Source organism: Lynx rufus, unplaced genomic scaffold, assembly GCF_022079265.1.
Source record: "Lynx rufus isolate CCGP_SWC_20201006 ecotype Redwood Valley unplaced genomic scaffold, mLynRuf1.p SCAF_13, whole genome shotgun sequence".
NCBI classification, from domain to species: domain Eukaryota; kingdom Metazoa; phylum Chordata; class Mammalia; order Carnivora; family Felidae; genus Lynx; species Lynx rufus.
The window spans coordinates 4799402-4815627 of NW_025814827.1; the positions used below are offsets into that span (position 1 = coordinate 4799402).

The window sequence follows — 16226 nt, forward strand, 5'->3', positions numbered from 1 at the left end:
GTGATCGGTTTGCCTCTCAAAAATAAATAAACGTTAAAAAAAAATTTTTTTTTAAAGAATATTCATTGAGTTTTAAAATACTTATTGTTCCCCTTCTAGGGAGGAGAGAGTAGCTAAGAGGTAAACCAGTATTGCCATCTGAACTGGAAAACCCAGACAATGTTCAGAAATCATTCATCTGAAAGCAGTAGAGAGCTAATGAGACAACTAGAGAAACTAGGGATCTTACAAATGCAGTGGGTTTTACCTGGGAGCGCCTATCAATTCTGAAAGCAAGACCAATAATCTACCACAAAGGGCTACTAATGGGAGGCCGAATAGTGCTTCACCCTGCCAAGATGTTCATATCCTAATACCTGGCAACCTATGAATGTTAAATTACATGGCGAGGGGAAATTAATTAATGTTGCAGATGGAACTAAAATTGATAATCAGCTGACCTAAAAATAAAGAGATTATCCTAGATTATTCAGGTCAACCCAAAATAATCAAAGAGTCACATTCAAACTGAAAGAAGTGTAGGGAGCCTGAGCATGCAACTCTCGTTCTCAGATCCTAAGTTCAAGCCCCATGTTGGGTGTACAGCTTAGTTAAAATAAATAAAAATAAAATAAAAATAAAGTGAAAGAAGGAGGCAAAGCAGAAGTGTCAGAGAGATTTGAAGATGCTATGCTGCTGGCTTTGTAGATCAAGTAAGGGGCCACAAGCTAAGGAATGCAGGTAGCCTCCAGAAGTGACAAAGTGGGTGAGAAAGCCCAGTGAGATTCACTTTGGACTTCTGACTCTCAGAACTACAGAATAATGAATTTATGTTTTAATGCATTAAGTTTGTGGTAAATTATAGCAAAAAAAGGAAACTAACACTGAGACTTGAGGCGGTTGTCTCAAGAAATGGAGGAATGGTTGGTCTTTCCCTTAAGGCATCTGCTCAATCGTTGGACTAAAAATGGGGCCAAGACTAAAAATCTAATGTTAAAGTCTCTGAAAACCAAAGTGGTGCTTCCAGCAGTCTAGGGAGCCGATGATTAAAGTCTGAGATCCCTAGGAGAGGGACTGCTGAGAATACAGCAGGTTCTTAGTTGAAGGGCCAGAGGCAGATCAGAGAGAGACTGAAACTGAACAGGGCTAAAACTCAGCCTGACTGGATTAAGGAGACCATTCACTCTACCCACTGAACAGAAGAAAGAATGAAAATCCTCTGTGGAGAATCTATCATCATCCAGAATCCCTAAAATACTTTATACACAACATACAGCATGAAATCAAAAGTATGTCAAATGACATGAACACATGATAGAAAACTAAGAGAAAAAAAATATATATGAAGAAACTAACAGTTACAGGAGTTGGCTGACAAAACTTGTAAGAATAAATGATTAATATGCTAGAGAAAACAGATGAAAAGAAGTCACCATAAAATTAGCATCTACAGAAAAGAATCAAATGGAAACTCTAGAATTAAAAAATACATCAGAGGGGTACCTGGGTGGATCAGTCAGTTGAGTATCCATCCGGCTCTTGGTTTCAGCTCAGGTCATGATGCCAGGGTCGTGGGATCATGCCCCACATCTGGCTCCATGCTGAGCGTGGAGCCTGCTTAAGATACATTCTCATTCCCTCCCTCTCTCTCTCTTGGTATTCACCTTCAAATGCCCTCTCTGCAAGGAGAGCTTTCACACCATTCTTACTTTCTTACACTCTAATAAACCTTTACCTGCTGCTTAAAAAAATTATGTCTCTTTCTCTCCCCCCCCTTTTCTGCTCATGCTCTCTCTCTAAAATAAAATAAATTTAAAAAAATACAAACAAATTAAGAATTGGATCAAGAAGGCGTGTGGGTGGCTTAGCCCGTAAAGTGTCATAGTCTCATGATTCATGGGTTCGAGTCCCGCATTGAGCTCTCTACTGTCAGCTCAGAGCCTGCTTCGAATCTTCTGTCTCCCTCTCTCTCTGCCCCTCCCCGACTCACGTGCACCCTCACTCTCTCTCTCAAAAATAAATAAACATTAAAAAAAAAATCAGATCAGGAAAAGACAGATTTAGAGACCCAGAAGATAAATCAATAGAAACTACCTAATCTGAAACAGAGAAAAGAGGATGTAAGATACACAAAAGAGCACTAAACACATATGGCACATAACAAAAAGCTCTAAGCTAAGTGTAACTGAAGTTTCAGAAGGAAAGGGGATGAAGGCAGAGCTGAGAATTTCCAGAACTGATAAAAGACATCACCTCCACAGATCTGAAAGGATCTGAAAACCCAAAGTGAGATAATAACAAAGAAAACCACTAGACAAAGTAAAAAGTCCCTCAAACACTCAGATTAAAGACTTCATTAAGCCTTCTCCCACCACAAACAATGGAAGCCAGAAAACAACAGATACTGAAAGAAAACAACTACAACCTAAAATTATATACATAACAAAATATTCTTTGAAATAGAATTGAAATAAAAGTACATAAAAAAATATTTACTAAGTATCTAATATGTGTCAGGTACTGTTGTGGGCATGGGGACTGCAACAATGAATAAAGCAAAGTCCTGCTCTCACATGGCTTTCATTCTAATGTAAAAAATCAGAATATAAACAAACTAACAATTGGGATGTGTCAAGTGGTATCTCTACTACCTCTTCCTTGAAAAAATTAAGCCTCTCATCCCATTTCCAACATCTTTCCCCTACTAGTCATATCTTATGGTTCATATTTCCTAGATTTTATTTAACTATAGAGGCTAATATTTCTGTTAATACCACTCAGAGCATCTACCATAGCTTATAAATAAAAGTTTCAGATCAGTAATAACTTGTAATTTATAAACTACTGCTAATTAATAATAAATTCAAGTAGCGTGGTTAGTCATAGTTCTGTTTGAAGGCCAACATGACTTTTTCTTAACAACTCAGAAATATTTCATAATATCAGAGCAACAATTCTCAATCTGTTTGGTCTCAGAACTCCCTCTCACCTTAAAAATTATTGAGGATGCCAAAGAGTTTTGTTTATGTGGGTTATAACTATCAATATTTACCACACTAGCTACTAAAACAAAATTTTAAAAATATTTACTAACTCATTAAGATAACAGAAATAGATCCCAGTATAGATTAACACAAAAAAACACTTTTATGAAAATAAATATATGCTCTGACACAAAAAAGCTGGGGTGAGAAGAGTGCACTATTTCACAAGTTTGAAAGTGTTCAATATCTGGCTAAATAGAAAATAGCTGGGTTCTCATATCTGCTACTGCATTGTCTCTTGGATATGCTGTTTTATTTGAAGAATAAAAAAGATGTGGCTTCATAAAGTAAGTATTTTGAAAAAAAAAGAGGAGCACTTGGGGCTCCTGGCTGGCTCAGTTGGTACAGCACGTGACTCTTGATTTCGGGGTTGTAAGTTCGAACCCCACATTGAGTGTACAGATTACTCAAAAAAATAAAATAAAAAGGAGCACTTTCATAGGCTTCAGTTAATTATGGATATTCTTTTTGATATTAAGCCAAAATTCAAAAAGTAGCTTTTTTTTTTAAGTTTATTTATTTATTTTGAGAGAGTGTGAGGGGGCAGGCAGAGAGAGAGAGAGGGAGAGAGAGAATTCCAAGCAGGCGTCACACTCTCAGAGCAAAGCCCAATGCGGGCTCAATCCCATGAACCATGAGATCATGACCTGAGCCAAAATCAAGAGCCAGACACTTAACCAACAGAGCCACCCAGGCACCCCCAAAACATGGTTGTTTCTTAAAGGCTGGTCACAAGGTAGAATCTGAAACCATGTCAAAGAACTTTTCATACTCTTATATTAAAATCTGGTGGTCTATCTTGTACTCTTAATGGACCACTTACCAAGGCATGGTTGTGAAGTATTGTAATTGGTCATTTGGAAAATATTGATTATGTTAATTACATGGATCTTCCAAATATTGATATATTTTATCACACAGTATTTCATCAGAACTTTTTAAGTATTAGAAAGCTGTCAGTCTCACAGTGGCAAACATAAGTGTTCCAAAATTCTAATTTTCACTTACAAACTTAAAAAATGTTATCATTGGCAATATAATGTAAGCAGTCTTCCTTTAAATAACAGGTGTACTTCATTCATTTGGAGAAACATTTACCATATGTTTGCCATTTGTCTAAATAACTAGTCATTATTTCAAGAAAAAAATGGTGTTCCATCAAACACGCGACTTGTACAGCTCACAAAACCGCACAAAAGTGTATCTTCAAGACAACTTCTGTAACTTTAGTATGCTCAAGTGCTTCATGCGTATCCAATTTTGCCACCTAAGCTATAAAAAAGATGTGTACTTAAAGGATAAAATATAAAACTAATAACTTTTACTACTTCATCCAGAACAAATGAAAAACTTTTTTTTACTGTGTGTACAGGTGAAGATACAATAACTACTAGTATTTTGGGGTGCCACTTATTTTATGTGCTAGCATTCCCAAGGTTTTTACCTACCCACTGCTTTCTGCACCATCAGTACAGAAGTCAACACATTAAACAAGGCAAAAGTCTTAGTATTATCATACAATGGTTTTGCTCTCATGGACCATACTTTGAGAACTACAGCATTAGTGGCTCAATTTTTTTAAATCATTGTCAGTTCATATAAAGTGGCAGGGAACAACATGCAAATAATAAACTTTAAAAGTGTTGCTATATATTCAGAGGCCTTAAAAAGTTTGTCCTCTTGGAATTTAAACATTTTTTTCTTACTTCTTACACTATCACTGTGGCATTATCTACAAATCATAAAGTAATTTATTAGTGCCAAAAGAAATCTTATCTGGCTCCCTTTGGTTTACAGATAAGGAAACTGAGGAAGCGAGCGTTTACTAGGTAGGGACAAACCAAGTATTTACTGAGTTTCTACGATGGCAAAGACTGCTGGTGTGCCACACGCTACGGATGAAGAAGATTCAGCTCTCACACTCAAAACCCTCATACCTAGCTAGCTGAAGAGACTTAAGTATTGGGATGGCTATATTACAACCTCACATAGGCTGTAGCAACATCCCCATGAAATGCTATGCAAACATAGACAAGGAAGCACTAGAAAGGTATCGAAGGAGGACATGGTAAGAAATCTGGTAATATCTGAGCAGGGTCTGAATAGCAGCACAACAAGCAGTTAAGAGAAGAAAGAGTATCAGAAGAGGGAGGAGAATGAGCAAATTTAAGAAAACATAAATATGTATTATGTATTAAGAAATTATAACCTCAACAAAGAGCAGTAAGAAGAAAGAGAAATTATAAATAGTGCAGTTGGGGGTGGTAGAAGAATCAGGAACAATAGCAGCTGACACTGAGAGAAATCAGCTGACATCAAGATGGGGAAGCCGTGAATGCCATATTAAGGAATCTGGACTAGACTTATAATAGTAGGGGAGGGAAGGGGTGGATGAGGAAGTTTTTTTTAAGCAAGAAAATGACTACTATATTTGTATTTGGTAATATGACATAAACTAGAAGCCTGGAGACAGTGAGGCAAAAAGAGGCCCTAGATTAGGATTAGTTAGTATAACAATTAGGAATAACTTAAAACAAATTTCAGGGACGCCTGGGTGGCTCAGTCGGTTAAGCATCCAACTTTGGTTCAGGTCATGATCTTGCGGTTCGTGGGTTCAAGCCCCGCATTGGGCTCTGTGCTGCCGGCTCAGAGCCTGGAGCCTGTTTCAGAGTCTGCCTCTCCCTCTCTCTCTACTCCTCCCCTGCTTGCACTCTGTCTCTCTCTCTCAAAATAAATACACATTAAAAAAACATACTACAACAAATTTTTAGAGGTAACTTGATTAGGTTACTTAATTGGATATGTGAAACGCAGAAAAAAAAAATTAAGGGTGACTCTCAAATTTCAAGAACGGTTCATTTGTAAATCAGTCAAAGAAAGAAGAGCCTTAAGGAGAGAATGCAGTAAATTTGGGTTTCAAATGGGTTTCAGAGAAATACCTGTTCAAAATGTCACAAATGTCAACTCAAGTGCCCACGTTACAGATTTTGACTTGTAAATACTTGCTAAGAATCAGAAAATACTTCTCAGTCTCTAGCTTATACTCAATCCCTAAAAAAATGTACAATTTTGATTAAGAGGAAGGATATATTACCAAGTAATTAGAGCCTGTTAATATTTGAATTAGAAGTATGACAGTTTCAAAGGAGATAGCAGAACAAGCCTGGGGAGAAGTGTCTGAGATTATAGCTATTCTTAGCTTTGTCTAAACAAATGTCTTAGTTATAAGGAAATGTTACCTAATACTTCATTATCTGCTGTACTTTTTGCCAAAATGTATTAAGTATCAGGTCACTCGTGACACTTCCTTTAAATGGAACACAGCAAAAATGAAAAATGGTATTGAACAATGTTTACATTAAGAAAAAAAAATTTACACAAGTGCCTGGGTGACTCACTTGGTTAAGCCTCTGACTCTTGGTTTTGGCTCAAGTCATGATCTCACCATTTGTGGGTTCAAGCCCGGCATTAGGCTCCAAACTGACAGTGCAAAGCCTGCTTCAGATTCTCTCTCTCCTCTGCTCTCAGTCCCTCCCCCAATCGTGTTGTCTCTCTCAAAATAAATAAATAAACTTAAACACACACACACACACACACACACACACACACACACACACACACACACACACACACAATTCCTAGTACAGTATTTGGCATTTCTCATTCAAATCCTTACAACCTTTTGATCTTAATACTAGCATTCTCATTTTTAGAAATGAAAAAAGTAGAGCTCTGAAAAGTTAATCTACCAGAGCAGCTAACTCAGTAAGAATTTCTTAAACTGCCTTTTGAGATACAAACTACCCATCTGTTTAATGCAAATGCCAATTGGGCACCTTATACGCACCAAGATACATCAGAAATGAGACATTACTCAATATAAAGCTAGATGACCCCCTATTGCTGAGTAAATGAAAATTTAGGAATAAAGCAAAAATTTAGAATCTCACATATGATTGTAGAAACCTACTGACTCTATGATGTGCTATTTTTTTTTAGAATTGAAGACACAACAGTGGCCCACATTTTAACTCATTTGGGGAGTTTTGTTTTGCTGTTTTAAATATATTAAGTTTTTTAAAACACGGGGGACAAAAAAAGGCAAAAACTGTCACTACTATCTCTATAGGCCCCAAAGGATACAGCTATCCCAAATTAGGAGCCTCTGATTATAAATCATTCTCTCACAAGTGATCATCAAACGTCAGCCCAAATAAATTCTCATTCTTGTATTTATTCCATCATTTAATGGGAATAATTAAACTATTTAACAAAGCTATACAGTAACAGTATGATAACATACAAAGGATGACCTATATATTGTTAAGGTCTTAGCAAAATTATGGCCTGCGACACTACCTATTAGAAGAAAGAGTCTAGGGGTGTCTCGGTGGCTCAGTTAAGTGTTTGACTTCGGCTCAGGTCATGATCTCGTGGTTCGTGGGTTCGTGCCCCACATCAGGCTCTGTGCTGACAGCTCAGAGCCTGGAGCCTGCTTTGGATTCTGTGTCTCCCTCTCTCTCTGCCCTCCCCCTGCTAGCACTCTATCTCCCTCTCACTCAAAAATAAACATTAAAAAAACAAAGAAAATAGATAAATAAGAGTCTAAAGAAAATAGAAAAGCAGGCAATGTACATTATCAAAAATATAGGTTCATTGTTGTACTAGGAACAACGAAAGAGGGACAGATTAACTTCAGGAAGAAAAGTTGTTCCTTCAAGGAAGAAAAGCTTCCAAAACAATAATTACATTAAGAAAAAAAAATTTATCCAAAGGGTGATCCTAGGAATCATAGGTAAAAGTTACAACAGCAGCAAGCAGACTTTAATTTCATTTAAAAACAAAATCAAGAGTTAAATTTGGAATAGGCTACATCACAAAACAGTTCACTGTCACTTAATTTGTAGCTAAGCAGAGATCGGAATATTACAGAGATGAAATGGACACGAACAGGGGCTCTCAACCCTGGGTGTGCATTAAAGTAAATCCAGGGAGGGGGGTGGGAGGGTGGGTGATGGGTATTGAAGAGGGCACCTTTAGGTATGAGCACTGGGTGTTGTATGGAAACCAATTTGACAATAAATTTCATATATTGAAAAAAAAAAGTAAAAGAAACATTAAAAAAAAAAAAAAAGTAATCCAGGGAATATTAATCACAGTGTCTGGTCCAAACTCCCAGAGACCCATCTGCTTAGTCTGGGGTGGGGCCTGAGTGCCTGCATTTAAAAAAAATCTCAGGGAGAGACCCCTGGGTGGCTCAGTTGGTTAAACATCAGACTTAGGCTCAGGTCATGATCTCTAGGTTTGTGAGCTAGAGCTAGAGCCCTGTGTCAGGCTCTTTGCTGACACCTAGGAGCCTGGAGCTTGCTTCAGATTTTGTGTCTCCCTCTCACTGCCCCTCCCTCGCTCAATCTGTGTATCTCTCTTTCTCTCTCTCAAATAATAAATAAATTTTTAAAAGTCTCAGGGAAAGAAATCTGAATACTGTGTCAATGTCAATCTACTGGTTGTAACATTATGATATAGTTTTGCAAGATGTTACTGCAAAAAATCAATAAAGTGTACATGGGATCGCTCTGTATTATTTCTTGCAACTGAAATTAAAAGTGTGAAAAAATCCCCAGATGATCCCACTATGTAGGTAAAGCCAAAAAAAAAAAAAAAAAAATTTGGTGGACTGAAGAATCTCAAATTCCTGCTAATTCTAAGAGACTGGAAACTATTCTTTTAAATCTTAGCCATTGAAAAGTAATTAGGAATGTTTATCATTTACAGATACAATACTGCTCTCTAAAGAGCCAAATACAAACAATTTCTAGTTAATCCAAAATAAAAAATCCAAACTACTATGCCCTCCCATTTGTATATAAATTGACCGGACAGATAAGCATTATACATGGTTGTCATTCACCTCTTGACTAAGCCAAATATAGATACACAAGATGGTAGAACCTCTAAGATGGCCCCAGAGATACCCACCTCTTGGTCTTCACACTTTTGTGTAATCCCCTCCTGAACATGTGGATACAGTTATTCACTTACAAGTAAAATATAACAAAGTGATGAGATATCAATTCTAAGATGAAGTTATAAAAAGATTGTGGCTTCCATCTTGGAGGCTCTCAGTCAGACTCTTCATTCTGAGGGAAGGAAACTGTGTTATAGCCCCTTTCTGGAGAAGACCACATGGCAAGGAACTTAGGTCTCTGGCCAACAACCAGCCAGTGAAAACCTGAGGCCTGACAATAGCCACATGAGTGAGCATCGAAGGGGATCCTCCCCAAGTCAAGCCTTGAGAACTGCAATTCAGCTGATACCTTGGTTGCAGCCCTTAACAGAGACCCTGAGCCAGAGGCACCCAGCTCAGCTGTACCCAGAATCATGACTCACAGAAACTGTGAGATAACAAGCGTTGTTCTCAAGCTACTAAGTTTTGGGAAAATACAGGGTTAAAGATAACTAATACATACAGCTACCACAGGTGAAACCCAAAATAAAGGAATCTAACCTGATGGCTTCTGCCTACCTTTCTTCAGATTATCAAACCTCCCAGCTTCTGCAACATTATCACCCACAGTTGTTAAACTCTGTTCCACGTTAGCAGACCTCACCATTATCCTGACACCCTCCTCCTTCTCACTTCATTCAATTTCTTAAAATGGCTTCCTATCCCTCTTTCCTAGCTATCCAAATCCTAGCCATCTTCCAGATAACACCCACAGATGTCTCTTCCATGAATATCTATTACTACCCAGTTAGCACAACTTACTGACCTAACACTTGATTAAACAACTTACTGACCTAATAGCTTTGAGTGTCTAAATTCAAAGAGATCATCAACTCCTTGAGAATGTCTTCTCATATTTTCAACATTTAGTACAGTATTAAACAGGAGCATTTACAGTATTCAAAACCTTAAATCCTTTCCAACGTATTAAATAAAGAATCTCAGTTATGTTTGAAAGAAAGAAAGAAAGAAAGAAAGAAAGAAAGAAAGAAAGAAAGAAAGAAAGAAAGAAAAAAAGAAAGAAAGAAAGAAAGAAAAAAGAATAAAACCCAGGGGGTAAGGAAAGGTGGAAGGAAAACCAAGGGTTCTAATCTAGAATGTTAAGAGGCCACTAGTTTGGTATGCATGTTTGAAATAACTGAGTAAAGACCACTTCAGGGGCGCCTGGGTGGCTCAGTCAGTTAAGTGTCTGACTTCAGCTCAGGTGATGATCTCGCGATTTGAGAGTTTGAGCCCCACATCCCAGGCTCTGTGCTGACAGCTCAGAGCCTGGAGCCTGCTTCAGATTCTGTGTCTCCCTCTCTCTCCGCACCTCCCCTGGCTTGTGCTCTTTCTGTCTCTCTCTCTCTCTCAAAAAAAAAAAAAAGAAAAAAAAAAAGACCACTTTATCTGAAGGATAGCAGTAACGATGACAAATCCCCTCCCACTTGATTAGCCCAGTAAGTGTTGTCCATGCTCTTGAAATTTTCCTTTTATTAGTTTCTTAAACAATTTGCCTTCCATCATTAATTCACTTCTGTAGTATATTCCAACTAGATCAGTGGTTCTCAAACTTTGGCTTGCATCGGCATCACCTGAAATGTTCATTTAAACAGACTGCTGGACACCACCCCTCCCGCCAGTTTCATTCACAGGACTACTGCCATAAGTGACTTAGTAAGAATTAATGTAATTTAAAACCTACAGCTCAAGTAAGTTCAAGGAGATTAGCTGGGAAAAAATAGTTCAAGTTCAAGAGAAATAAACCAAACACCTTAATAGCTTCAAGATACACACAGTCGCCCCTTCCTCTCCCTCTTCCACCATTCAAATAGTTAAACAATTTAAGTTCATCTCGATAATATGCACACTTGAATTCATTTCTTGGAAACAATGAGCATCTCCAATTAACTGAGGTTTTACGAGGATTTTAGATAAACAAAACACCAATGTAAAAAAAAAAGGGCAATCTAATATTTCAACTCCCTTAATTTCCCAGATTAAAAAAAAAAAAAAAAAAAGGAAACAAAAACTGAAGGTTCTGATATGTAAACAAAACTTACCATCTGGAGGAAAAGTCAAGGCTAGAACTGACTCCTGAGCCAGTAAACTGAAATACACTGCTTCTCAATTTATGCTTGAAACCACACCTTAGAAGTTAATTAAGTCTTTTAATTAGATAAATATATAAATAGGTGAAATAGAATTAAAGACTTAAAATCAATAACAAAAGAAAGTTCCCCCTGAAAGGATGATGTATCTGTTGTCTTTAAAACAGGTCACTTAGCATAATCTTATAATAGCAAGACACCCACCCACCCACATCTTTATACCTTCTCTGTGACCACTCACATCCGTCAGCCCATGCTCCTCTTCTGCAGCACACTCTTTAAAAGTGGTATTCCTAAGGGTACTGCCCTTCTCACTCTACTCATTCTCCCTGAATGAGTCAAAATCATGACAGTAGATGAACTATGACTATTCCAGTAGCTGAGAACTATCACTGGAGCAGCTAAAAATATATAAATGCTCAGGCTCCAACTCAGACTTAACTAATGAACAACAATCTCTGGGAATGAAGCCCAAGGACCTCTATGTTCCCCATTTCTTTTTTTTTTCAACGTTTATTTTTTTTTTTATTTTTGGGACAGAGAGAGACAAAGCATGAACGGGGGAGGGGCAGAGAGAGAGGGAGACACAGAATCGGAAACAGGCTCCAGGCTCTGAGCCATCAGCCCAGAGCCTGACGCGGGGCTCGAACTCCCGGACCGCGAGATCGTGACCTGGCTGAAGTCGGACGCTTAACCGACTGCGCCACCCAGGCGCCCCATATGTTCCCCATTTCTATATGCTCCTTAGGCAAGAACCATGTCCTCTATCTACTCAACAGTGACTAGCATACATACACAAGCACAACCAACATTTGTTGAATAATGTTGTGGAAACACAAAACAGCAAGTATAAACACCTTCAATTGCAGAACTGTGTAGTGTTTAATAAATTATCAAGCTACTAGTAATTACATTAGAAAGCCACTGTTTAACTATACTAGTTAAGTAAATACAGTTGGGTAGTTAAGGGCTTTAAGTACTTCTCTATCACTGGTATAGGTTTAAAAAAATCCCTGATCTTTTCTTGAAGTCCACAAGATAATGTAGGTAGCCACAAAGGATTTAAATATAACAAGGCCAAATTAAACTATAACAAGAGAGTTACAGAAAGCTAGAAAACCAAGAGTATTCTAAAAGAAAAACTGTTAAGCTAAAACTACACTGCAGATATCTACAAATAACAGTATTAATCTCCTGTTGCCCAGAACTACTCTCCCAGAAGTAGTAATCAAATTCCCAAGGAAAAATTAAATTTGGCAATCTTTTCAAATTTCAATCTTTTTCTCCTGCAAATTCATTTTCAAATTCAATAATAACATACTTGATTTCATATTGAAAAGTAGCATTAGAGAGCAGAGGATTTAAGTTTTTTAGAATTAACAGTAAGCTCTCTAATGTGAACTAAGTAAAACAATGGTTTTTAACTTGATAAACTTAAAACTTATGGCCACATTAAACATTTTTTTAATTGAAAAACCTAGACAACTGATATTTAAAACTTCAGGAAATATAAAGGGATCTTATAAATCAATAAAAGAAACAAATCCCCCAAAAGGGAGCAAAATGAGCAAAAGCAAAGGGCAATTTACAAAAGAAAAACCAACACCTAATAAACATGTTAAAAGTTCTACTTCGTGTTCTGTTTTTTTAAAGAAGGAAATTTTTTAAATGATGATTGTTTTATCCCAATCAAGCACCGACTGGTCGGGGGAAACTAATAGAACCTTTCTGAAAACAATGTGATAGGTAGTACGTATCAAATGCCTTGAAAATAACCACATCATTTGACTCAGAAATTCAATTTATCCTAAGAAAATAAAACATTCAAAGATTTATCTAGGAGGATATTACCAATGAAGTTTATAAAAGCCACAAACTGGAAAATAAAGGAAGGCCAATAATAATAGATGGATTAGATAAATTACTTTAGATCTGCAATCATGTAAACACTGGAAAAAGTTATTAACAAGAGAAGTTGAGATTCCTTCTGTTTTTGTAACCTGCTTTTTTCTACTGAAAACATAGAGCATATGGTATGATTCTGTTGCTATTAAAAAATATGTATAGCTCACCCAGAGGTCTGGAGAGATAACTACAGTTTAAATTTTGGTGCATCTCTCTTGGTGTAGATCTAATCTTTTTTTTTCCCCCTTGCCTAGTCAGTTTTTTCTTACAGTGTGCATGCATTACCAGTATAACTTTTTAAACCTATTAACATAAAAAACCCATACTATAACCAAAGCCTGGTTCAGAAGTATACCATTTGGAGAAAAAATGGTCTGAGATAAATCTTATTCTTTGATTTACTGATATTGTGAAACAGAAACCTAACAAGGAATAGATATTTGTATATTCTGGAATTCCATTTAAGAGCATCCTTAAATTCCATTTAAGAGCATCCATGAAGTTGACTAGAGAAAAGACAGTTTTCAAAAATCAGGCATGGAAACACGGTATAAGAAGAACGCCTAAAAAAAAACCCTAGTATTTTATAGTCCCTATTAGCTTAGTTCATCTGCGTTTATTCTCTCCTCCCTAAACTAACAAAGAAAGAATGATGTCATATGCATTAGCTACATCTCTGTTCCAGAAGTCCTATAAAGAACTTGCATGGTTTGGCCTTAGTGATTAAGACACACCTAAGAGCTGAGAAAGTTGGATGAGATTTACTACATGAAAACAAACAAGTTAAAAGGTTAAACAATAAATATCCATTATCCATGAGTTTTTTTAAGCTAATTAAAATGCCAATAAACTAGATAAGTTTGAAAATTTTAGATTTTATATAATGCAGTTGTAAATAAAAAGAGAGTCAATTTAGTGGCATAAGCTGTCATATTTTTAGAATCAGAAAAAGAGCAATAAAGCTTATCTTCCTTCTACATCCCTTCAATTTCCTCCTTAGACTGCAATATCTATATGAAAGTTTGAGATTTCCACAGTTCAATACTAACATTATAGATCAGATATTTTTTACTATTCCTCAAAATACGGTCTTCAAATGAGCCTGAAGACATGGTTCAATTGGAAGTGCTGCTTACTAGACAATACTGTAAAAATCTGTTAATCATGCAAACTGAACAAGCAGGCAGTGACATACTACTGCCAATTTGTCAGTGAATATTAGCCAACCAATTCTAAGGGAGAAAAAAAAAAAAGTAATGACTGACATACAAGGCAACAGTAACTTGCTCGTATGTATAGTCCCCTTACTTGTAACTAATGTTTTCCAAAAGTTGCGCTGAATCAAGACTTCATTTTTATTCTTCGGTCATATCCCTGACCTCTCATCATAACTGGTTTTTTTTCCCCCAAACAAATGTAAACTTTTGATTTCCTAAAGCTCAAAAATACAAAATCTGACCCACGAGGCTAAATGGGTTGTGGTTATCAACTTAAACCAAGCCTACTCACCACGAAATAAAAATTATCAGAGAGTCCAGAAGCAGAAAGTCTCTACTTTCTAACTCACAATAGAGTCTTGTCTAATATTAGACAGTAACACTGCGTTTTGTTGTTTTAGCTGCAAAGCTGGGTATGCAATCTGCAGTAACCATTCCATCAGCTTCAAGTAAATCCTACGCTACCTCTGAAAAAGTAGCAGTTAGGTCCCAAGCAAACAGCAAAGACTAATAAAGAGATATAGGCAGAAGCCTCAACATCAGAAAAGAAGGCCCATCAGCACCTCTTCCGAGAAACAGTTCCCTTCCCCCACCTTTAAGTAGGCACTTAAGACTGCCAAGCAGATCCATTTCTTTATTAACTGGTGCCCACTTGGGGCAACCGTACACCAAACTGCTCTTAGGCCTACTCCAACCCCTTCCAAAAGTGCTCAAGCGAGCCTGAAAGCCGGGGTAACCCTCTTAGGGGCCCCGTTCTTCCTGCTCTTCTCCACCCGTCCTCCGCCCCGCCCCGCCCCTGTAAGCGCTCCTCCGGCCAGAGGAAGGACACCGGGCCCAGGGACCGGCAGGAATTGCCCGCAAGAGAAGTCTCAGGCGGCCGGAGGCCTCCGCCATAGCAGGACCTGGAAAGCACCGCCCCCAGCGCACCTCCCCACACCCGGCTAACCGGCGAATGTCTGCTTTCGACACCCTCTATCCCCAGCAGAGGCAGCGGAGGAGACAGGGCCGGGAGGCAGCGGGCAAGGCTACGCAGCAGGCCCGAGCCTGCCCCTCAGGCCGCCGAATCTGCTCCCCAGTCCGGCCGGGTCAAGTCAGCGCGGCGGCCACCCTCACCTGGATGACCTCGTTGACCTCCCGGATACATTCCACCATGTGTTGCAGAATCTGCTCGGCCGTGAGCACCTCGTAGCGGTAATCCTCCTCCTGCTCGTGCCCTGGCCCGCCGCCGCCGCCACCGCCGCCACCGCCGCCGCCGGGCCCCAGAGCGCTGCCGCCGCCGCCGCCCGTCTCCCCGCACAGCAGTCCGTCCCGCTCCCCGCCGACGCCCAGCCCGGGCTCCACCAGCTCCACCTCGCCCAGATCCAGGTTATCATCGTCCGGCTCATCCTCGTCCTCGTCTTCCTCCTCCTCGGCGCCGCTGTCCTCCTCGCTGCACTCTTCGTCCTCGTCGAACTCGTAGTTGTAGCCCTCGTCCGAGTCCATGGCGCGACACGCGAGGGCCCGGCGGACGCTGGCCCTGAGGCGGGGAGAGGGCGGGGACGCCGAGGCCCCGGCTCTCGCTCCGGCTCCGGCTGATGTCCGGACGCAGGCCTGGCTCCGGCCCCGCGGGCCGCGGCTCCTCCCCGGGCGCGGCGGTTGGCGGTTGGCGGCTGGCGGCGGCGGGGAGGGCGCGGAGGAGGGAGGGAGGGAGCGAGGGGGCCGCTTGCCGCCCGCCTCAGTCAGACGCGGCTCCGCTCCGGCCTCCGAGAGAAAACAGTCCCCAGCGCCACCTCCACGGCCGCTGCTACCGCTACTGAGCCAACAAAGGGGCGTGCGTCACCGCGTCGCGCTGCGTCGTCGCGTCACTCCTCTTGGCGTCACCGCGCCCCGCCCCGCCGCCCCTGCGTGGAGTGTGGGGAGACCCCACGGCCCGGCCTGGCTATGGGAGCGCGGCGCCGCGGGAATCGCCTTCTCGGTTCCGGCTGCGGTCCCTCTGTGGACCGAC

The 16226-nt window shown here is 39.8% G+C and overlaps 1 protein-coding gene across 2 annotated transcripts in view; it reads right to left on the reverse strand.

Moving 5' to 3' along the window:
• ARIH1 (ariadne RBR E3 ubiquitin protein ligase 1) overlaps positions 1–16026 on the reverse strand; it is a 119802-nt gene extending 103776 nt beyond the window's left edge. For both annotated transcript variants that reach the window (XM_047074839.1, XM_047074838.1), the window contains exon 1: positions 15356–16026. In XM_047074839.1, the coding sequence (XP_046930795.1) occupies positions 15356–15724 (369 nt within the window). In that variant the 5' untranslated portion in view covers positions 15725–16026. The remainder of the gene's footprint in view (positions 1–15355) is intronic.
• Positions 16027–16226: the final 200 nt, after the last annotated feature.